Consider the following 22,356-nt stretch of genomic DNA (forward strand, 5'->3'; position numbering starts at 1 on the left):
TGATTTCTTCCTCTTCTACCTGAGGCTTTTATCATGAGAATTAAACGACTGTGGTTTTCAACATGCTTTGTTAGCGGAAAAGCGCGGCGCCAGAGATCAGCAAACTTTTTTTCTGCATAGGGCCAGATAAGAAATATTGTAGGTTCTGTGGGTGGTACAGTCTGTTACTACAGAAAAAGCAGCCGTAGACAAGATACCAATATACAGAGTGTGTCTTTCAATTGCATTTCTCTCACGGACACTGATATTTGACTATCATGTAATTTTTATGTCACAAAATATTATTCCTTTTTGATTTTCCCCCCACTATTAAAAAAGTACAGAAAGCATTCAGTTCAGTTCAGTCGCTCACTCTTTGCGACCCCATGAATCGCAGCACGCCAGGCCTCCCTGTCCATCACCAACTCCCAGAGTTCACTCAGACTCACATCCATCTAGTCAATGATGCCATCCAGCCATCTCATCCTCTGTTGTCCCCTTCTCCTCCTGCCCCCAATCTCTCCCAGCATCAGAGTCTTTTCCAATGAGTCAACTCTTCACATGAGGTGGCCAAAGTACTGGAGTTTCAGCTTCAGCATCATTCCCTCCAAAGAAATCCCAGGGCTGATCTCCTTCAGAGTGGACTGGTTGGATCTCCTTGCAGTCCAAGGGACTCAAGAGTCTTCTCCAACACCACAGTTCAAAAGCATCAATTCTTCAGTGCTCAGCTTTCTTCACAGTCCAACTCTCACATCCATACATGACCACAGGAAAAACCATAGCCTTGACTAGACGGACCTTAGTTGGCATAGTAATGTCTCTGCTTTTTAATATGCTGTCTAGGTTGGTCATAACTTTCCTTCCAAGGAGTAAGTGTCTTTTAATTTCATGGCTGCACATACAAGCAATTCATAGTAGCAAGATTTGGCCATTGGACCATAGTTTGCCTACTTTGCGATACCAACAAAAGGGTTATTATTGTTGTTTGCTATGTAACTTCCTACCCAACAGAAGAATCCTGGCTTCAGCATTTCCTTCATGGGATCAACCAGCTTGAGACCTCATTTCTGCCCTAGAGACTCTTAGCAGGAATATATTTCTTACCATTTGGCTACCATTCTGTGTATGGATTTTGTTTTATAGTGAAAACAGAAAATCCTGATTATAAAGGTAATCTATACATAGTTTTAAGTGTTTGGAAAATTCTGGCAACCATAAAATAAGTCACTGATAGCCACACTTAAAATCTTAATTTTTATTTCCAATGAGACGTGTGTTTCTGTGTGGACACAATGCGGTTTTTCCTTTCCAGTTGAGATTGCGTTGAATGTATAGTTTTGGTTTTTTGTTTTTCCATTCTGTGTTATATATCAAGCATTTTCCTATGTCATTAAAAATTCCTCTAAGATACCAGCTGTGGAATATTCCATTATATGGATGTTCCGTATTTTATCTAAGCTGTCTCAAATTGTTTAGACATTTGGGTTGCTTCCAATATTTCTCAATTTTAAGCAGAATATATAGACAAAGCTGTTGTAAATATCCTTGTCAATACATCTTTGCCCCTCACCCCCTACCTGATTGTTTCTTTAGGGTGTGTATGTGCTGAAGATTCCTAGCAAAAATTGTGGTTTTGACTTCTTTACTGACAATTTGTGTTGCACTGAATTTTGCTTTACCGATTATGATTTCAAAAGATTTCCTAACTGATAACAACTTCCCTTTTCCCCCGTCACCGCTAGCCCCAGACAACCACTGATCTGTTTTCTGTTTATTATTTCCTTTTGAAGTATTTTTAAAAAAATCGCCCTGAAGTTGATTGCCTCCTCTTCTTGCCCTGAATTCTATTCCACATCCCAGTGGTGTCTCCACCCCCGCTTTGCTTGTGTTTGTGTTTGCTGGTTTTATATTTGAGCATCCCTTTATTTTCAGACGGTTATTTTGTTGAGCTGTATCTCTGGTTAGCAGCACGTAATCAAACATTTTTCTTTTTGGCAATGGAATCTTCACGGCTTTATCGGGAGAATAAATGATTTTGTTTATTGTTGTAAGAGGTTTACATTTTGGTCATCTTATTTCAGGCTTTGTGGCATTTATGTTCCTATGTTATTTCTTTCATTTTGTGACTTTCATGAATAGCATGTTTTTTTTTTTTTTGCGTTTATCTTTTCCATTGATCTGGAATATATAAATCCTGATGTTAATTTCTCTGGTGGTTACCTTTAACATGTTCAAAACTCTTGTATAATTTCCTTGGCCAGACAGGCAGAAGGAAGCCCAGATTGGGATTTGTTCCTGTCTTGTGTAACTCTGTGTTGAGGGAAGAAAGCAAGACCCAGCATCTTCAAGAGAAAATGTAGGAGCTGGGCAGACAGGTGTAGTGGGTGGTATGGATAGCAGAGGAAACCAGCTGGAAGGTTCAAAGTGGACAGGTGGGAGCTGGAGGAATTTCCCCCTTCACAGGCAATTAGTTTTCTCTACCTAAATATTGATAGGTGTGGATTTTGGTTTTGGTTATATTTGGGTGAGGATCTTTTATAACTAGTTATGCCAGAACTACCAGTTGGACCTGGAATTTCCCAGACCAGAACTGAGTTCCCTGGTGGCTCAGTGGTAAAGAGTCTGCCTGCAGTGCAGCAGTTACAGGAAATTCAGGCTCTACCCCTGGATCAGGAAGATGCCCTGGAGGAGGAAATGGCAACCCACTCCAGTATTCTTGCCTGGAGAATTCCGTGGACAGAGGAGCCTGGTGGACTGCGGTCCCTACGGTAGCAAAGAGTCCGACATGGCTGAAGCGACTTAGCATACACATGCACTTAATTAGCTAAGTGAGCTTGGGCAAATCAGTTTTCTTTTGAATCAGCTGATAATAGCACCTAAGTTATGGGTTGTCGTGGAAATGAACTGGGATGAGACATTTGATGACTCTGCATAGTGCCTCGCACGTGAAAAATGTCCAATAAATGCTTGTATTATGATGGCTGTGAAGCCATTTTAGTGTTTATGTGTATGCAGCTCCCACCTGGAGGACTGGAAATATTTTTATCTGTTGCTTGCCAGGAGATATGAAACAATTGGGCCATTTAAAAAAATTGAGGAAAGAGAAGTGAGGTGAGAGAGACGGAGTTGGGGGATCAACAGGTATTCAAGGAGAGGCAGCGGCAGGGCGTCTGGGGAGAGAGGGGAATTGGGAGCAAAGAGAGTACCTTGGAGAGTTCCCGGGTGGCCAGGCTCTGCGGGGCAGAAGGGAGATCAGGTTCTTGGGTCTGCAGAGGGAGGTGCTTCGAGAATTATGGAAGCAAAATTAGTGAAGAACGGGGACTTAGTACAGCTGAAGTCTGATGTGTTCATGAATACAGTGGGGATGTTCAGAGTCGTGCTTCTGGGCCAACAGTGTCCTTGCCTTGAGTCCCTGAGATCAAGTACGGCAGGTGTGTGAGTAGGGAGGGGCTTGGTAAGACGCCTATAACAGAGGGAGCTGACCGAGGGGAGAGAGAGAGAGGAATACGTACACAGGCAAGGTCTCCGCAGCTTTGGTGGAGAGACCTTGCAGACCCACGTCCTCTCCACAGCAGATGAGTTAGCTCTCCCTCCCTTGGAGGAAGTCTAGTACATAAATATCTGCTCCTGCATAATGAAGTGATTCCTCTCCCGCCCCTACACTTCACAAAGACTATGCATTTTTCCAAAGGATTAGCTGTAGCTTATTTTGTACATCAGCTTCCCTGGTTTCTTTTTATTTGTTTGCTTATTCACGTCGTCTTTATTCTTTTCGAACAGTTGTAGTTTCACAGCAAAATGGAGGGAAGGTACAGAGATTTTCCATACACACCCCCCACCACCTCCGGCCCCACATGTTATTATCAACAGCAGCCACCACAGTGGCACATGTGTTACCACTGAGGAACTTAGACTGATAATGTCATACTCATCCAAAGACCATAGTTTCCATTAGGGTTCTCTCTGGTGTTGTACCTTCTATGGGTTTGGACAAATGTATATAATGACACGTATCCATCCTTAAGGTATCATTCAGAGTATTTTCCGTGTCCCTGCCCCAAATCCTCTGTGCTCTGCGTCTTCAAGCCTTCCCCCTCCCCAACTCCTGGTAACTAGCAACCGATCATCTTACTATCGCCAATGTTGTTTTTCCAGGATGTCATATAGTTAGAATCATATAGTATGTAGCCTTTTGCTTTCACTTAGTAATATGCATTTAAACTTGATAGATTATTTCTTTTTAGCATTGCGTAATATGCCATTGTCTGCATGTCTCACAGTTTACCACTTACCTACGGAGGGACATCTTGGTTACTTCCCAGTTTCGGTGATGATGAATAAAGCTTCTATAAGTGTCTGTATGCAGGTTTCTGTGTGGACATAGTTTTCAACTCCTCTGGGTAGATACCAAGGAGTGAGATTGTTGGGTTGTGCAGTAAGAGTATGTTTAGTTTTTTAAGAAACCACTGAAAGTAGCTATATTATTTTGCATTCCTACCAGCAATGGATAAGAGTTGTTTATATGTATGAGGGTCTATTTCTGAGCTTTATATACTGTCCCATTGATCTATTTGTTTATTATTTCACCAATACCATACTGCTTTGATTACTATAGCTTTATACTAAGTCTTGAAGTCTGTTAGTATCAGTCCTCTAACTTTATTTCACTCCTTAAATATCTTTTTTTTAAGTTTTAAAAAAATTTATTTATTTTTAATTGGAGGATAATTGCTTTACAGTATTATGTTGGTTTCTGTCATACATTAACATGAATCAGCCATAGGTATACGTATGTCCCTTCCCTCTTGATATTCGTTTGCTATTCTGGGTCTTTGGCCTCTCCATATAAACATTAGAATCAGTTTGTCAATGTTCATAAAGTGATTTGCTGTGTTTTTGATTGGGATTGTGTTGATTCTATAGCTCAAACTGGGATGAACTGACTTGTTGATAGTATGAAGTCTTCTTATCCATGAAAATAGAATATCTCTCCTTTTATTGAATTTTTCTTTGATTTCATCTGAGTTTTGTAGTTTTCCTCACATAGATCTTGTTCTTATTTTGTTAAATTTCCCTGGTCACTTTAGTTTTATTTTCTTTAGAAGAAGACCAGAACTTTTATTTGTTCATTCTCTCTATGAATATTTATTGAGCTTTTACTCTAGGTGCTAGATATCCCAGATAAAAAGTCAGGCAAGATTTTCCCACGAGGAGCTTATAGTCCGAAGGGTCTGAAATAATTTTCCTGGCACCCTCCTAATGCTAGATACAAATTTCTTATTTCCAGAGGCATCTGGATAGTTGACATGAGTCTCAACAGCTGCCCAGCTCAGCCGTGTGCCCTGGGCATGGGGGTTCTAGAAGGGAGAAAATTAGAGCTTCATGTCGGCGCATCCTTGGCGCTCTTGTCCTCATGATCATTTGGGTATCAGAGATGCTAAGAGAGAAACTGGCTTCTTTGTTTAGGCCAAGGGATGAAGATTTTGAGACGGAAAGGTCTCTGGGCCAGCCTGGGAGCATTGATTGGAGAACAAAGCATGAAATAACCCGAGAGATGCTCTGGCCAGTTCTGCGGCTTGGTTAGATGCCAGGCAGGCTCCTCTGACTCTCATAACCATCACACATTGACCAGGAACCTATGTCACAGTGGCTAGAAAGTTTGTGGTTCGTACTTCTCCATTCCTCCAGAGTTGATAGTCCAGAAAAGACACAGGCAGATTCATACACAACTACATTATGGTGTTAAGTGTTCTTGTGGAGGGACCTGAAAAAACCCCCGAGAAGGGTCCTGGCCCAGCCTGGGGTGACTTCATGGAGGAAGCGACGTGTAAGTTGAGACATTTACACGGACGCCTGGTTAAGGTTTAACTCTGGTGGTCCAGTGGCTACGACTCTGTGCTCCCAATGCAGGGGACCCAGGTTCGATCCCTGGTCATGGATCCATGCCCCTCCACATGTCGCAACTAAAAGTTTGCATGCAACTATAACGATCCCACACACTGCTATGAAGATCAAAGATCCCATGTGATGCAGCCAAATAAATAAATAATAATAAAGTAAGAATTAACCAGGTAAAGTGAAGGCAGAGAAAGAGGGAATAGCGTATGAGAAGGCCCGCAGATGCAAGAGAGGGACAGAGTGGTGCCTTGGTGGTCCTGAAATGCTCCGTGGTGGCAGGGATGGATGATGCCAAGAAAGGTGGGCAGAAACCAGATCACTTAGGGTCCAAGTGGCCAGTGGCCTCCTCCTTCCTCCCCTTTCCATTAAGTAAGCATTGAATACCTATTGTGTGCCATCCTCAGCACGTGGGTACAGCAATGAACTGGACAGATGCTGTACTGACCTCTCAGAACTCCCAGGCTGGTAGGGAAATGAGTTTGTAGTGTGATGCTCCAGGCCAGCGTAGACCCCTTTGCTCTCCTTTTAAAATGGAGATATTGAGACTTCCCTGGGGGTTCAGTGTTTAAGAATCCACCTTGCAATGCAGGGCATGGAGATTTGATTCCTGGTGGGAGGACTAAGATCTCACATGCCACGAGGCAGCTCAGCTCAAGTGTTGCAGTGAAGACCCAACACAGACAAAAAAAAAAAGAAAGAAAGAAAGAAAATTGAGGTAGCATTCACATACTACAAAATTCCCTCTTTAAAGTGTGCAGTTTGTGGTCTTTATTGCATTCACATTCAAGGTTGTATAACATTCAAGGTTGTATAACAATTACCACTATCTATTAATAGTTCCAGAGAAGTTTCATCAAAAGGACACCCTGTACTCATAAGCAGTCATCCCTCATTCCCTGCTCCCTTTAGCTCCTAACAACCACTAATCCACTTTCTATCTTTATGGGCTTACCTATTCTGGACACTTGCTATAAATGGAATCACACAATATGTGATCTTTCTTTACTGGCCTCTTTCACGTAGCATGATATTTTCAAGAAACATCCGTGGTGTAGCCCGTGTCAGCACTCCATTCCTCTTTGTGGCTACATAATATTCCATGGTATGACTCTACCACATTTTATTTATCCATTTCTCCACTGATGAACATTTGGCTTGTTTCCACTTTGGGGCTCTTGTAAATAATGTAAATAAACATCGAGATACTAGTTTTTGTGTGGACATATATGTTCATTCCTCTTGCGTCTGTAGCTAAGAGTGGAATCGCTGGGTTATATGGTAAACCTATATTTATATTTGGAGAAACTGCCAGTTTTCCCACAGCAGTGCCCCGTTTTACATTCCTGCCAGCAGTGTACGAGGGTTCCACGTCCTCACATCCTCACCAACACTGGTTATTGTCCGGCCTCCTCCTCTACTCACATGGGCCCTGGAGCGGGGCTTCCCCGGGAAGAACAAGGGCTGGCTCCTGGGGCCTGGGCCTGGGACTGTGACTTCGAGGGAAACCCAGGTCTTCCTTGCCCATCCTTCACCTTGGCTGAGTCATGGCCCAGGATCCTGGGGTGAACTTCCTGCCGCTGGGATGGGAGGCACCAGCCCCTGCAGAAGCCACCATTAGACTTGACTCCACCCCCGGCCCAAGGCGGCTGGGCTCCCCTGGAAGCAGCTATTTCTGGCTCTTTCTGCTCCGAAGAGGAGCAGTGGTGGGCGGAAAGGTTGAAGTTGCTCAGTGGAACAACTGGGGAGGAGAGGAAAGAGACTGCTTCCTGAGAATGCTGGCCTTTCAGGCAGGGTCAGAGCAGCACGCTGGGCCCTCTGCAGCCCTGCCAGAACCCTGGGGTGGGGGGTCAGTGCTGCAGAGGGGGGGAAGGGGGCCCAAGGATCTGGTTTGACCAGACTGCTGGTGCTGGATCCCATGAGACTGAGCAAAGCAGACCTGGGACGTGAGGAAGGAAAGGAAGTGTGACCAGTAGGGGCATGATTTTCCATGGAGGTGGTGCAGCCTAGTGGGTGGGGTGCAGCAGCTGGAGGCAGGCCCTGAGGATGCTTGGGGTGGGGCGCATCAAGGGAGGGGTAGGGTGGAGAATGCATCAGGGAGAGGTAGAGTCTGCCAGGAATGGAGATGCAGGAGGAAGACCAACAGAGGAGGTGGTAGTGCTCAGGGTCTGCCCCGAAGTCCCCAGTCCTCTGCCATGGGACCTCGGGCTAAGTGTTAACCTCCTGCCCCACAGTCCTCACCTGCAAACTGCTCTAAAGAGAAGGTTCGGGGATGACCGTTAGTGACCATCCTCTTTATTATCATGTACTGAATGCTGAACTGTTGGTAACAGTCTTGACCTTTCCTCCAGCTTTCTGTCATCTCTGTGGCTCTCTTCATGCTCACATCTGCATCCACCTGACACATCTCTTGGCTGCCCACCTTCCCTTCCCCAGGTCCTTGTTTGGCATGATTTTAGGAAAATGGTTAAGCAGCCTTTGGAGACAGTCAGAACCTGGGAGTGAAAATCTCAGCTCTGCCATTCCTAGACACGTGCCCTTGGGCAAGTCATTTTCACGAGCTCAAGCCTGAGCCTTGGTTTTCCCACCTGTAAACTGGGGTGATAATGGCAGGCAGTTAATTGATAATAGCAAGTCATTGGTCGTCATAAGTGGATTTATGGAGTTGATAGATGTAAATGGAGGACTAACGAATTTGATAGACATAAAGTACCTAAGATAGTGCCTGTAACACAGTCAATGCTGAATTATAGAAAGAACACCAAATGTGTAGGGTAGACTAAGAGTGAGGACTGAGATCGGGGCAGAAGGGTCATGATGGGTGTCTGGTACCTGGGCTGGGAGTGGGCTGCTGGTCAACTCCCAGGTCTGGCTGCACCGCCACTGGAGGCTCAAGGAGGGGGTGTCTGCTGTTGCATGTCTGTGCAAAATCCATGCTTGTTGCTTTTCAGTCCTTAAGTCACACTCTCTGTGTTGTGTCTGCGGGACTATGTGTATGTCCCCAGTGGGAGACCATGCCCCACAGTCCCATGGCCCCTGGAATGAGGAGCTGTAACAAGGAGCTCCGTGGACCCCCAGAGCCGTCCACTCTCCTCTCATTCCTTCCTACCTTTGCTCCTTCACATGATAGATTGTTTAAAATTTTAATAAAAATTGTACATATTTACGGTGTACAACATGCCGTTTATCTATCTACCTTTATATATATAGAGAGAAACGGTTAGTACAGCTAAGCTAAGTAACACATCCATCTCCTCAGTCTCTCGCTCTCTTGAGTTGCCAAGTCATGTCCAACTCTTGCAACCCCAAGGACCGCAGCCTGCCAGGCTCCTCTGTCTGTGGAGTTCTCCCGGGAAGAATACTGGAGGGGGTGGCCATTTCCTTCTCCAATCTCCTCGTATAGGTTACATTTTTGGGGAGATGTTGCAGACGGTACACAGTTGCCATCATGTAGGATGACTGCATCTAGAGCTCCAGTGGGCAGCATGGTGATCATAGCTAATAACGATGCTGTACTCAGTACTAGACATTTACTAAGACAGTAGATTTCAGGTGTTCTCACTACAATGGATATTTCTTGAGCCCCTGCCCTGAGCCAGGCTCCATTCTGGACACTGGGGACACCAATCAGTGGGAGATCCCTGCCCTCATGGAGTCTAAAAAGACTAAACATATAACTATATAATTAATATATGCTCACTAATGACCCTGTAAGTATCGGTTGCAATAGGTACTACTGCGAAGCAGAAATGCAAATGTCCAGGATACTATGGGAGAGAATAACTCAGGCAACGTGACTGAGATTGGGGTGATCTCAGAAGGCCTCTTGGAGGAGGTGACATTTCAGCTGGAATCAGAAGGATGAAGAGGAGTTTGCTGGGTCAAGTCAGGGAAGAAAGAGGGTTCCAGGTGCAGAAAGCTCTGTGTAAAGGCCTTGAGGAGCTCACTTTTTGTCTTGCTTTAAGAAATGGAAGAAGCCAGTGTGACTGAATTGGTGAGGGATTCAGGGAGGAGGTGCGGGTGGGATAAAGTGGGGGTGGAAAGGGGCAGAAACTAGATCACGCAGCGCCTAGGAGGCAGTGGGAGGATGAGGCTTCGTTGCTGGGTGCTGGGCAGGAAAGGAAGCGAGATGGAAAGGGAGGAGGGCCTGGTGAGTGGGTGTCCCGTGAACATGATTGTGGAAGTCATGTGGCCAGGCGGCAGCAGCTCAGCCCCAGGGCACCCCCGGCAGATGTAGATTGTCCAAGGTCCATCCATCCAGTGGGCAGATACCTCTTGCCTTGCTGTCCCCCACAGCCCAAGACAGGAGCCACAGCTGTGGTTGCATGTCACTGACCAGCCCGAGGTCAGGCAGTCTGCTCGATAGGGCAGAGTGGGTCAGGTGGCAAAGAAAACACAAGCTTGTCAGCAGTGATTTCTCCCTACAAAGGCAGCCGCCACCAGCTTCCTGCCGAGATGGGCCGGTTCAGCCTTGCTCGCTACAGCTGGAGACAGAGGGGAGCAGATGGCCCTGCTTGGCCCAGATTCCAGCCAGATTGCCAGGGAGGTGTGGGCGGAGTGACGGGGTTGGTGCCAGGCACAGGAATACAGGAGGGGAGGGCGAGAGCCATCTCTTTACCATCTTAGTGGGGTCTTGCCTATTTGGGGTGGGGGGTGGTGGGGACATTGACTGTGGCCTTACTTGTGGTCCTTGAACCAGCAGATGCTCAGAGCCCCCTGGAGAGAGATGGTCCTTGTCTTTTAAGACCAGGTCAGGGGCTCTTGAGAAATGCAATCTTGCATTTCTATTCAATATCTATTCACGGTTCCATTTCCAGCACCCAGCACAGAGTAGGACCAAGCAGGAGCTCAGTGGTTGTTGTTGTTGTTGTGTTTAATATAAATGATAGTAGTAGCTCTCAGGGGTTCTTACTTAACCCTCGTGGCATCCCCACAGAGGAGATGCTGTTGTGCTCCTCATTTTACAGATGAGAACACTGATGCCCAGAGAAGAGGAATAACTTGCCTAAAGTCACAGCTGAGTAAATGCATGGGGACTCTTGGGTCATGCGGACAAACTGATGGGCAAGCCTGGTGTTTGTTGGGGCTGTGGAGGCAAGGAGCAGACGGCGGGGAGGGATGGGCGACCAGGAGAAGTGGTGGGTGTGCCCAGCTGGAGAGGAGCACATGCCCTTCTTGCCTTTGTTCTTTCTGAGCCCCCACCAACCCCTCAGATCCTCCTAAGCCAGCTACCTCTATTGTGCAAGGTGCTCAGAGAGCAAGAGCCTCGAGAGCTAGGGATATAGGATGGCTAGGTCCAGTTGAGCAGGCTGTGTACTGCACAACTTCAGAGCAAGCCATTCCCATAGACTCTGATGAAAATAGCAAGATGGTAGCCCTGTAGGCAAGTCCACACCATGCAGGACCGTGAAGACCAGGGTCAGCAAGTCTTTTCTGTAAAAAGCCTGATAGTAAAAGTAAATATTTTAGGTTGTCCAGACCATACGTCTCTGCTGTAACTAATCAACTGTGGTGTTGTAGGGTAAAAGCAGTCACAGGCAACATGCAAATGAATGAGTGCAGATGTGTTCCAAGAAATTTTCATTTATCGGAGCAGGCTGCCTGCCAGATACAGCCTATGGGCTGTAGTTTGCTGACCCAGTGAAGGCCAAGGAAGAATTCTGAATGCGATTCTCTTCTGTATGATTTTGTTTATTTAGACTGTGCTGGGCCTTTGTTGCTGCGTTGTGGTGAGCAGGGCCTACCGTCTAGTTTCGGTGTGTGGGCTTCTCATCGCTGTGGCTTCTCTTGTTGTGGAGCACAAGCTCTAGGGCGCACCGGCTTCAGTAGCGGTGGTGTCTGGGCCTGGTAGTTGCAGTTCCTGGGCTCTGGAGCACAGGCCCAGCAGTTGTGGTGCACGGGCTCAGTTGCTCCACGGCATGTGGGGTCTTCCTGGACCAGGAATTGAAACTGCATCTCCTGCATTGGCAGACAGATTCTTTACCACGGAGCCCCCAGGCAAGCCCTGAGCTCTAGTCTAAGAGCATTGTGGAGCCAGGAGAGAGTTTTAAGTAGGGAGTGAGACGAAGCGACTTTGTGTTTAACTTGTCCCTTGAGATGTCTCTCCGTGCCCCATGGGGACTGCGGTATTTCTGCTGTCCTGGCTGTAGATCTCTGAGCCCCTCTGTCTGCAAGAAGAGGCTTGGCCTGGGACTCAAGGGCCTCTAATGCTTACAGAGCAGAGGTCACTGTGGCCACGCTCCCATCCCCCTCCTCCCCACACCAGCCTTTAACCCAGCTCTGAATACTCCAGCACTGCTGGTCGCCACGCCTGGCCCCGGGGGCAGAAAAGAGCAGTCTTGTGGTCAAGAGTCTGGGCGTAGAAATCAGAGAGTCTGATTTCCTCTGCTCAGTCTTGTGCGGCGGTGAGCTGTACTTCCCTGACCCTCTGTCTCCTTTTCTCCATAGGAGGAATGATTAGACATGAACCCATGAAACAAAGCAGTTCTGCTTCAACCCGGGTGCATAGGAGGGGCTCAGTAAAAAGACAGTGTTGATAGAGGAATCACTTTTTAACATTAAAATTTTTTTATTTATTTTTGGTTGCACTGGGTCTTCATTGCTGCGAGAGGGCTTTCTCTGGTTGCGGTGAGCAGGGGCTTCTGTCTAGTTGCAGTGTGCGGGCTTCTCACTGCGGTGGCTTCTTGTTGCACAGCACGGGCTCTAGAGTTGTGGACTCGGTAGTGGTGGCACATGAGCTTAGTTGCCCTGTGGCAGTGGAATTTTCCCAGACCAGGGAATCAAACCACATCCCCTGCATTGGCAAGCAGATTCCTAACCATTGGACCACCAGGGAAGTCCAGAAGAATCATTTTATTGTTGAACCCCAGAGGCAGGAAAGCCTGGCTAGGTCCTGGATGGTGGAGTCTTTGCTCCAGTGGGTTGTGTCCAGAACCAGGCCCCCAGCTAAAGTATAAGAGAACCAACAGAGGGGGGCCTTGGGTCATGACTGTCAACGGCTCCTTAGAGACGGAGATGACTTGTCCCACCTCTTGGGCTGAAAATAACTGCCCGACATTGGAGTAATTATATGTCTTAGGTTCCCACATCGCACAGAGAACACCCCAATAATTACTGCACACAAAGACTGTTTTTGGCAGCTGATGCTTAATTTCTGCCTCAGAGAGTGTCTCCCAGACCAGAAGCCTAGTTCACCAGTCACCCCCAAAGGATTTGAACCCTGGCCTAATGGGAGCAGAACCTTCCAGAACCTTCTGTGATGCACAGGGGCACTGTGGTCACTTCTCTTCTAAAGGCCAGTTGTCAGGCCCAGGACACCCCTTGTGGACAGGCTGGGCCACAGTGATCAGTGGCTTTGCCATAGTGTTCTCAACATGGCCTTGAGGCTGAGACCAGTACCATCCATCCTGGTAGGAAGTCCCCATGGGCCACGCTGAATACTCCAGATGTGAGCCATTCGGGTCAGCCCTACAGGGTGGTCTGCTGTGCTGAGAGATGGATAAGCTGTGTCCTTGGACTGAGCTAAGAGGCCACCAAGTGAGTCAGGGTCCTGGAAGGGTTGTTGAGGATTAACTGTGTGCCAGACCTCAGCAGTGAGTGCCAGGTCACAGCAGACAGACACAAAGCCCGCCATGATTACCCAAATAGTTATGTAATTATGGTTGTGATAAGGCTATATATATGAGATATGTAGATGCTGTGGGTGTGCAGAATGGGGGAGTGCCTTCATCTGGGAAGTTTTAGCTGAGATGTAAAGGATGAGGAGTGAGACAGGTGTGTGTGTGTGTGTGTGTGTGTGTGTATGTGTGTGTGTGTTAGAGATGGAATGCATGGCTGTGGGTGGATGGATGATTGGTGGGTAGGTGGATGACTGGACGGATGAATGGATGAGGGTGGGTGGATAGATGGTGGATAGGTGGATGAATGGATGCTGGTGGGTGGGTGGATGGCTGGATGGATGCATGGATGCAGGTGGGTGATGGATGGTGGATGGGTGGATGAATGAGTGAGGCTAGATGGATGGATGCATGCAGGCATGGATGACTGAGTTTTCCAGGTAATGGAAACAGGCAGTGCAAAAGCTCAGAGATCAAAGGAGATTTGGTGACTCTGTAGCTGACAAAAGACCATGGTGAAAGGTGTTTGAAATTTAAGAAAAAGACTGGAGAGGCGGGTAGGTTGGGAGTACTGTACAACTGAGCAAACTCCTCTGCCCTAAGAGGAGTTCTCACAGGCCACAGTGTGAATGAACGGTCCCGCTGTAACGTGCGACATGGAGGCCTGCAGACAGGGCAGACATCATGCAGACCTTCTACACCATCGTCAGGGTTTTGCACTTGTTTCCAGAGCCGTAGGGAGCCACAGAAGGGTCTGAGCAGTTGGTGATGCAGTTAATTTCCATGTGTAATGCCCCAAAGCAGCGATGTCCAATAGAACTTCCTGTGAAGATGGGAAATGTTCTATTTGTGCACTTTCTAATATGGTAGCCACCTGTAGTTGTTGGGGGCTTCCCTGGTGGCTCAGACAGTAAAGAATCTGCCTGCAATGCGGGAGACCTGGGTTTGATCCTTAGGTCAAGAAGATCCCCTGGAGTAGGAAATGGCAACCCTCCAGTACTCTTGCCTGGAGAATTCCATGGACAGAGGAGCCTGGGGTCGCAAAAGAGTCGGACACGACTGAGCAACTAACACTTTTGCTTTGTAGTTGTTGAGTCTTTAAAATGTGGCCAGAATGACTGAGGGAAGTGAATTTTGAATTTTTACAAGTTAACATTTGAAAAACCCCAAGAGCCCGCTGTGGCCAGTGGTTCCCTAGTGGACACGGCAGCTCCAGAGGACCTGAGTGTAAACCATATATAAGCCCCTTGTCCCCCTGACCCCTAGCAGTGATGAAATCATCTTGGGCAAGTCTGTGGGAGATGTCACCTCTTGCCAGGAAGTTGGGTGGAAACTTCAGCCTCCCCCTCGCAGGGGGGACTGGTCACACTCAGGCCGAGGGTGCTGCTGGGCCTGTGGTTCCTGGATCCGAGCCTAATGAAGACAGCCCCCATCCCATTGAGTTTCCAGAGACCTCATCTCCCTCCCCTGCCTCCTCTGGGGTTGCCCAGCGGATATTCAGCGTGCAGAATGGATGGCCTGCCCTCTACCCTTCACAGTTCACTTGAGTTTGTCCCCCCACAGCAGAGGCAAATCGGCTAGGAAACCACAGTGGCCCTGCCCCAGCGTGTGGGTGGTGGCATGGAGACACCGCCCCCCATGGGCATTAGGGGGCGCGCACTTCGGCTAGTGTTTTGAGGGAGCCAGACAAGGTGGTGTCTCAGATGACAAAAGTATCTGCCTGAAATAAGGGAGACCAGATCCCTGGGTCGGGAAGACCCCTCCCCCCACCCCCGGAGAAGAGAATGGCTACCCACTCCAGTATTCTTGCCTGGAGAATCCCATGGACAGAGGATCCTGGCGGGCTACGGTCCATAGGGTTCATAGGGTCCGTAGGGTCCATGGACCGTATCCCGCCAGGCTTCTCTGACCATGGGGTTGCAAAGAGTCGGACACAACTGAGATACTCACACTTTCAGACTAGACGGGTGCGGGAGGGGCTCTGAGAGGCCAGGGCCGGCCTGCTCCCGCACTTGCAGGACCCTGGCCTCTGTCCCTGGCTTTCTCAGCATCATGAGGGCCTCACACACACAAGCCCGCTTGTGTAGCCAAGTTTCTCCATTGGCTCTGCAAACAGCCACACTGTGGTCTCCCCTTCAGCCTAGAGGTGCACTTTCTTGCTGTGTGGTCCACCCTTGGGAAGCTGGGTCTAGGGACAAGGCTTGCGCAGGCTCTACATTTGGCCCTGGAGCCATGTGAACAGGGAAGGGTAAGATGGGCCAGAGGGGAAACCATGTGCTTCATCCCACTGGCCTCAGGGACACCTCACCCTGTGGGGGTGGCCTGGCTGGAGACTGACCAGAGATGGGTAACCTAAAGCATGGAGGTCTGTGAAGGGTCTTACAGGACTGCTGGATTTGCTCATTGGATGTCGGTCTTTCGTTTCCCAAACTCTGAGCCGCACGGAGGCAGAATCCACACCTCCTGCTCCTTGGTGTATCTCACCACTCTTCCCCACGATGGCATACAGTAGGTGCTCAATATGTGCATACTGCCTTAATGAATGAACTCACTGATGCCTCCCTGTGCTGTGGTCCAAGTCTCTGAGTGGGTAGACTTGAATGTACAGAAGTTGTGCCCAAATGTGTGTGCTGACCCCTGCATCTTTCCCTTTGCACTTGGGTCCAAGATGCGAACTAGGGTTTGAATGGGTGGGGGAGGATAGAGGCAGGAGGTTTGTAAGGAGTAAATAAGACTGGTGGTGCCAGGACCTGGAGGACAGTGGGTCTTACCTGGGTCCCCCGCACCCCTGCTCATGGAATGTGTGACAAGACAGTCACCTCTTTCCCCTCTGTTGCAGTGCGCTACTTCCTGAAGAATAAGGTCAGCCCTGATTTGTGCAATGAAGATGGACTCACTGCCCTGCACCAGGTAAGGACCCACTGGGACCCCTGACTCCCTGCTCCCCACCTAGACACATGCCCCATCTCCCTGCTTTTTCCTGCCCAGGACCCTCAGGGAGGAGGGGGAGGGGAGCCGCAGCTGCCACTTCTGAAAGGCTCTTGTCTGCCCGGGAGACGAGTGTGTCTGTTACAGACACGCCCACAGAGCCCTGTGCCCACGTGCGTGGCACACACACTGCCTCCGAGGACAGGGAGCCTTTGTCCGCTGCATCCTCGCTGCCTGGCAAAGTGTTTGACACACAAAGCAAGTTTGTTCGGAGCTTGACAGTGTATGAAGCAGATTTGTTCACACCCACCAAGGCATCCGTCCACCCTGGTGACAGCAGTGATTGACAGGGAGATTATGGGACCGGCCTAAGGTCACACTGCTTTGGACTCTGGTCAGGAACCATGTGCTGTCATAACACACAGCCTCTTTAGGGCAGTAAGATGGGCCCAGACCCCCGCTTGGCTGGGGAGGGGCTGCTCTGGCTGACATTTCTCATCACCTCACGCTGCAGCAGCCCCTTCCCTGGGCCCCAGCATTCAGGCATCCTGCCCTGATCCATCCTCCGTGCTGTGGCCGCAGGGATGCTCAGACCCAACATCTGCTGATGTTACTCAGAGCACTCCAGTGTCTTCGCATAACACTAGGGGTAAGGAGCACCCCAGTGCCCCTGCCGAGCCGGCCATGCTGACTGCCAGGCCTTCAGCTACTTGACTTTTTGGTCCCTTGCACACACTGTCTGCTCCCCATTGCATCTCACCCAGTGTTTAGGTGCATGCACAGCTAGAGTCTGAGAGCTGTGCTGTTATATCCTCTGAGCACCTCTGTCATTCCAGCCAGTGAAAGTGGAAGTCTTTCAGTCGTGTCCGACTCTTAATTCTCCAGGCCAGAATACTGGAGTAGATAGCTGTTCCCTTCTCCGGGGGATCTTCCCAACCCAGGGATCAAACTCAGGTCTCCTGCATTGTGGGCAGATTCTCTACCAGCTGAGCCACAAGTGAAGCCCAAGAATACTGGAGTGGATAGCCTATCCCTTTTCCAGTAGATCTTCTTGACCCAGGAATCGAATTGGGGTCTCCTGCACTACAGGCAGATTCTTCAACAACTGAGCTATCAGGGAAGCTTTCCAGCCATTAGTGGGACCATTTAATGTTGGTCTCTGGTTACCCAAGACTCTGTACTGCACGAGGGCAGAGCTCATCATGTCTCTTTCTCATTGGTGTATCCACTTTGTCCCCCACCATGTCGGCATACAGTAGGTGCTTCATATGTGCCTGCTGAGTTAATGAGTGAACAGGCTGAACCTCCCTGTGCCCTGGCCCAAGTGTCAGAGCAGGTGGACTTGAAGGCAGCCTGGCCAGGCTCTGGAAGCCTGGGCTGGTGAGACCCTCTCCGTCGCCCTCTGAGGGCGGGAAGGGTAGCCACTGCCCTACCCATAAGCCCCAGGGGCAAGTCCCCACCCTCAGCCATTGGCTTGGGAGCTCCCTGTGTGTCCTCTTGGCGTCTCTTCCTGTCTCATAGGGCTTCATGCATCCACAGAGTCTCGCTGTGTGACCTCGGGCAAGTTGCTTATGCTCTCTGTGCCTCATTTTCCTCATCTGTAAAAGAGGCATAACCAGTCACTGGATTGTTGTGAAGATTAAATAAATATACATAAAACCCTATAAGCATCATCTGACACTGGATAGATATTAGATATTATTATTATGGAGGGACTTCCCTGGTGGCTCAGATGGTAAAGAATCTGCCCGCGATGCGGGAGACCCAGGTTGAATCCCTGGGTTGGGAAGATCCCCTGGAGAAGGAAATGGCAGCCCACTCCATTATTCTTGCCCAGAGAATTCCATGGACAGAGGAACCTGGTGGACTGCAGTCCATGGGGTCACAGAGTCAGACACGATTTAATGATTTTCATTCATTATTATGAAAATCTGTCATATGTTCACTTCTTAACAAAACATCGTCACATATGTGAAGCGTGGGTTGATCATCACAAGAACTCTGAAATACTATTATCCCCATTTTACAGCTCAGGAAACTGAGGTTCAGGGCAGCACCATCCAATACAGCCTTTATGAGGATGACATGTTCTGCATATTGACACTGTCCAGCACCATAGCTTCTAGCCCTACATGGCTGCGGAGCCCTGGAAATGTTTTTCTGAGGATTCACTGAGGCAGTGCATGGCCAAAAGTTAGCAAAGTGCATGGCCCTAGTAACTCCTCAAAAAGCATTAACTCCTATTATTGGCAATGTGACCTGTTACTATTACTGCTGTTCTGGGGCTGTTGTTATTGTTGTCATTGTCATCATCACTACTGCTCCAGGTCAACGAAGGAACAAGAGCTTCCTATGGATTTTCTGCTCTTGGCAACAGGGAGCCTTCAGAGGTTTTGTAAACTGAGGGCAGCATGGCTGGGTTAACAAGGAAGCTCTCTCTGGCTGAGGGTGTGTGAAAGGGGAGTGACAGGGAGAGAGATGATGAAGCTCGGCCAGGGCAATGGGGATGGGGACAGCAATCAGATGTAATCCACAGCCGGTGATGGACTGAACGTGGGAAGTGAGGGGGCGGGAGGAGTCATCCGGTGCCAGGTGCCATGGCCCACCTTGGGGAATGTGGGCGAGGACGCTGCCCCCCTCCACCATGTACCAGCCCCCACTGCACCAGTCCCAACCCAGCCCCCTCTGCACCCAGGTCCCACCCCAGCCTGTGCTCAAGTCGTTTCCCAGCTGCAGACTGGCCCAGCCCCTGGGCATCTTTCTCACACAACTGCAATTCTATATGCGAAATCACTCCACCTGTCCAACACCCCAACTGTCTTATTTCTGCAGCCCCTCGTGGTTGGATCTCTGGCCCTCCTGTCCCCTCACCCCACAGTCTGGGCTGCTCCTGGCTCCTCCTATGGACCAGGCCATCCCAAACTCATCTGCCAGGGACCGCCTCTGGGGGGACCCTCGCCTTTCCAGGCTGCCTCACTCTGGTGATTTTGGCGCCCTCTGCTGGCGGTACCATGCCACTGCATGTTTCTCTCGCCCACCTGAGGCAGTGCCCTGCTCCACTGGGTCACCCTTGACTCTCGTGTCCAGAGAGAGGCCCCCAGACCCAGCCAACCTCAGGTCAGATGGTGCATAAAGAGAACCTGGCACCATCTCTGCTCATTTCCTATATGTCCCATATGTCCAGGGCTGACCCCTGATTCTTTTTTTCTTTTAAAAAAATATATGTATGTATTTGGTATGTATGTATGCATGCATGTATTTGTTGTGTATGTATGCATGTATTTGGTATGTATGTGTGTTTGGTATGTATCTGTGTGCTTGGAACGTATATGAGTGCTTGGTTCGTGTATGTGTGCTTGGTATGCATGCATGTATTTGGTGTGTATGTGTGTGGTATGTATGGACGTATATATTTGGCATGTATGTAAGTATGCATTTGGCTGCACCAGGTCTTACTTGTGGAATGCAGGATCTTTTAGTTGTGGCATGCAGGATCTAGTTCCCTGACCAGGGAAAGAACCCAGGTCCCCTGCATTGGGTGCTTGGAGTCTTAATCATTGGACCACTGAGGACGTCCCTCTGACCCCTGGTTCTGCAGGGAATGCGGGTGGGGGCCGTGGTGCCGCTCCATCCCCGCACCCCCCTGAGGCCCTGGGCTCCCACAGGTGCCCCCGCTCTTTCTGCTAGCATTCAGTCACTTCTCCCCATGCCTGTGATCACTTCTGTAGGTCAGGCTGCCATCATCTCTTAAATTGGGTGATTTTGACATAGTTCCTCACTCTCCCTCTTCTCCCTCCAGAAGCTTGTGATCAAAGTCTGTTCTCCACATGCAGCTGGAGGAGGGATTTTTTTAAAAAACAAGTTTGAATTGTGCTGCTTCTCTGAGTATAACTGCAGCGTCTCCCGTGCACTGAGGGCAGAGCTGTCCCTGGATGGGCAGTTCTGAGCCACAGGTCCGCTGCTCTGTGCCCTGCTGGTTTCTCCGGAGGTCATCTGAGATCCTTCCTGCAGCCTGCAAAGTGGCTCCCTGTCTTCTGCCTCCTCTGTCCTCACCTCTCTCTGTTCATGGCCCCAGCTTGAGCTCCCTCTGTCCCCTGGGAATCTTTCACTCTCCCTCGCTGGAGTTTGGGGGCTCCAGTGACTTTTGGAGCCCAGTATCTCTCTGTGAGCTGCCTTCTCATTGGGGCTGACCTACATGTAGGAGGGCATGACACGGCTCTCTCCTCACAGGGACTCTGTCAAGACCCACTAGAGCCCTTGGGTGGAGCTGGGTTTTTGTGAGGAGGCTTCGTTACTTGGGACTTCCCAAGAACTAGCTTCTGGGTCAGAAATTCCTAAATCAGAGGTTTCAAACTATAATCTAGGGAGGCCACTGATGGGAAGGGGGACCTTCTCAACACCCCCACCCCCACACACCCCAGCTTCAGCCTGAGCCACCCTGCTTGAATTTATTGGCTATCTAACTTAGAGTTCTCCTTACAGTTTTGTTTGAAGAAAGCCTTCCGAAATTAAAAAGTAAAGGTTTTAAAGCCTCATTCGAAATTTCATCCCATTCCACCAACATTTGTGAAGCATCTTATAGCTGACTTTATTCTTTATATTATTTTATATTTTTATCTTGTACATTATTAACTCAGAAAGGTTACGTGGCTTGCCCATGAACACACAGCATGCACGTAATGGAGCTGGATTCAAACTCAGGCAGCTTGGGTCCGTTGTCCTTCTCGGGAACTGGGTGTGCCCTCGTCGTGACCTGCCTGGAGCTGACCCTGCCTGTGTCCACCTTGCAGTGCTGCATCGACAACTTTGAGGAAATTGTCAAGTTGCTCCTTTCCCACGGTGCCAACGTGAACGCCAAGGACAACGAGCTGTGGACGCCTCTGCATGCTGCGGCCACCTGCGGCCACATTAACCTGGTGAAGATCCTCGTTCAGTAGTACGTGCCCCTCTCTCCCCCAGGAGCAGCCTTCCCTCCGCCTTTGGTTTATTTATTTGTTTTAATTGGAGGCTAATTGCTTTACAGTATTGTAGTGGTTTTTACCATACACTGACATGAATCAGCCATGAGTGCGCCTTTGGTGTTTTTCCGGGTTCTTGTTTTTGGTGTCGGGGCGGGGGACTTCCATCTCTCTCTCTTTTTTCCTGTCTCTTTGGTGCCTGTCCTTTTTCTCCCCGCATTCCCTTTCCATCCCTGTGTCTTTCTCTCCTGTTTTCCCTCTCTGTCTCTTCTTTCCTCCTTGATCTCACTTTGTCTTTCCCCCTGTGTCTCTGTTAATTCACATTCTCTCTCTTTCCGTTCTCTTCCTTTCTCCCGATATGATGCTCATAAAATACGCAACACAATTTACCATCTATGCATCCAGGAATAAATTCCGTTTGGTGATGGCATATAATCCTTCTCCTATGCTGCTGAATTTGGTTTGCTAGTATTTTCTTGAGGAGTTGTGCATCACTGTTCATAAGGGATATTGGTCTGCAGTTTTTTTGTAGTGTCTTTGGCTTTGTATTAGGGTATGACTCTCTTTCCTTTCATCTCTTTTTCTCTGTCTGTCCCCACGAGTCTGTATTCATCTCCATACTTATGTGTTGTTGCCGTTTTTCTTGCTACGAAAAAGCAGGCATATTTCCTTGGCTCTGCCCCCTCAAATCCCATCCATATGCTTTTCTCTGGGGCAGAACCTACTTTGGGGGACACCACATAGCAATGTCTTCCCAGGGATAAGGCCATTTCCTTCTGTAGAGTTCTAAACGGTCTCCCCCCACCCTGAACTTGTTTCCAGTCTGCTCAGGCTCTGCAAACATAGAGAAGAGGCAACCTTGAATTTCAAGTGTATTTCATTGAGTTCATCTAATGATTGGTGGGCATTTGAGCTGGGCCACGCCCTGTGCTGGGCACTGAACACTCAGGGACGCAAAAGTCCTGAGAAACTCAGCAGGA

General features: G+C 48.9%; 1 protein-coding gene across 3 annotated transcripts in view; it reads left to right on the forward strand.

Annotated features, from left to right (window-relative positions):
• The window catches only part of PPP1R16B (protein phosphatase 1 regulatory subunit 16B), a 110,071-nt gene that overhangs the window by 70,590 nt on the left and 17,125 nt on the right, over window positions 1–22,356 (forward strand). For all 3 annotated transcript variants that reach the window (XM_004014571.5, XM_042230130.1, XM_027977192.2), the window contains 2 exons: window positions 16,330–16,400; window positions 21,209–21,354. In XM_004014571.5, the coding sequence (XP_004014620.1) occupies window positions 16,330–16,400; window positions 21,209–21,354 (217 nt within the window). The remainder of the gene's footprint in view (window positions 1–16,329; window positions 16,401–21,208; window positions 21,355–22,356) is intronic.

This window comes from Ovis aries, chromosome 13 (genome assembly GCF_016772045.2).
Source record: "Ovis aries strain OAR_USU_Benz2616 breed Rambouillet chromosome 13, ARS-UI_Ramb_v3.0, whole genome shotgun sequence".
Classification (NCBI taxonomy): Eukaryota; Metazoa; Chordata; class Mammalia; order Artiodactyla; family Bovidae; genus Ovis; species Ovis aries.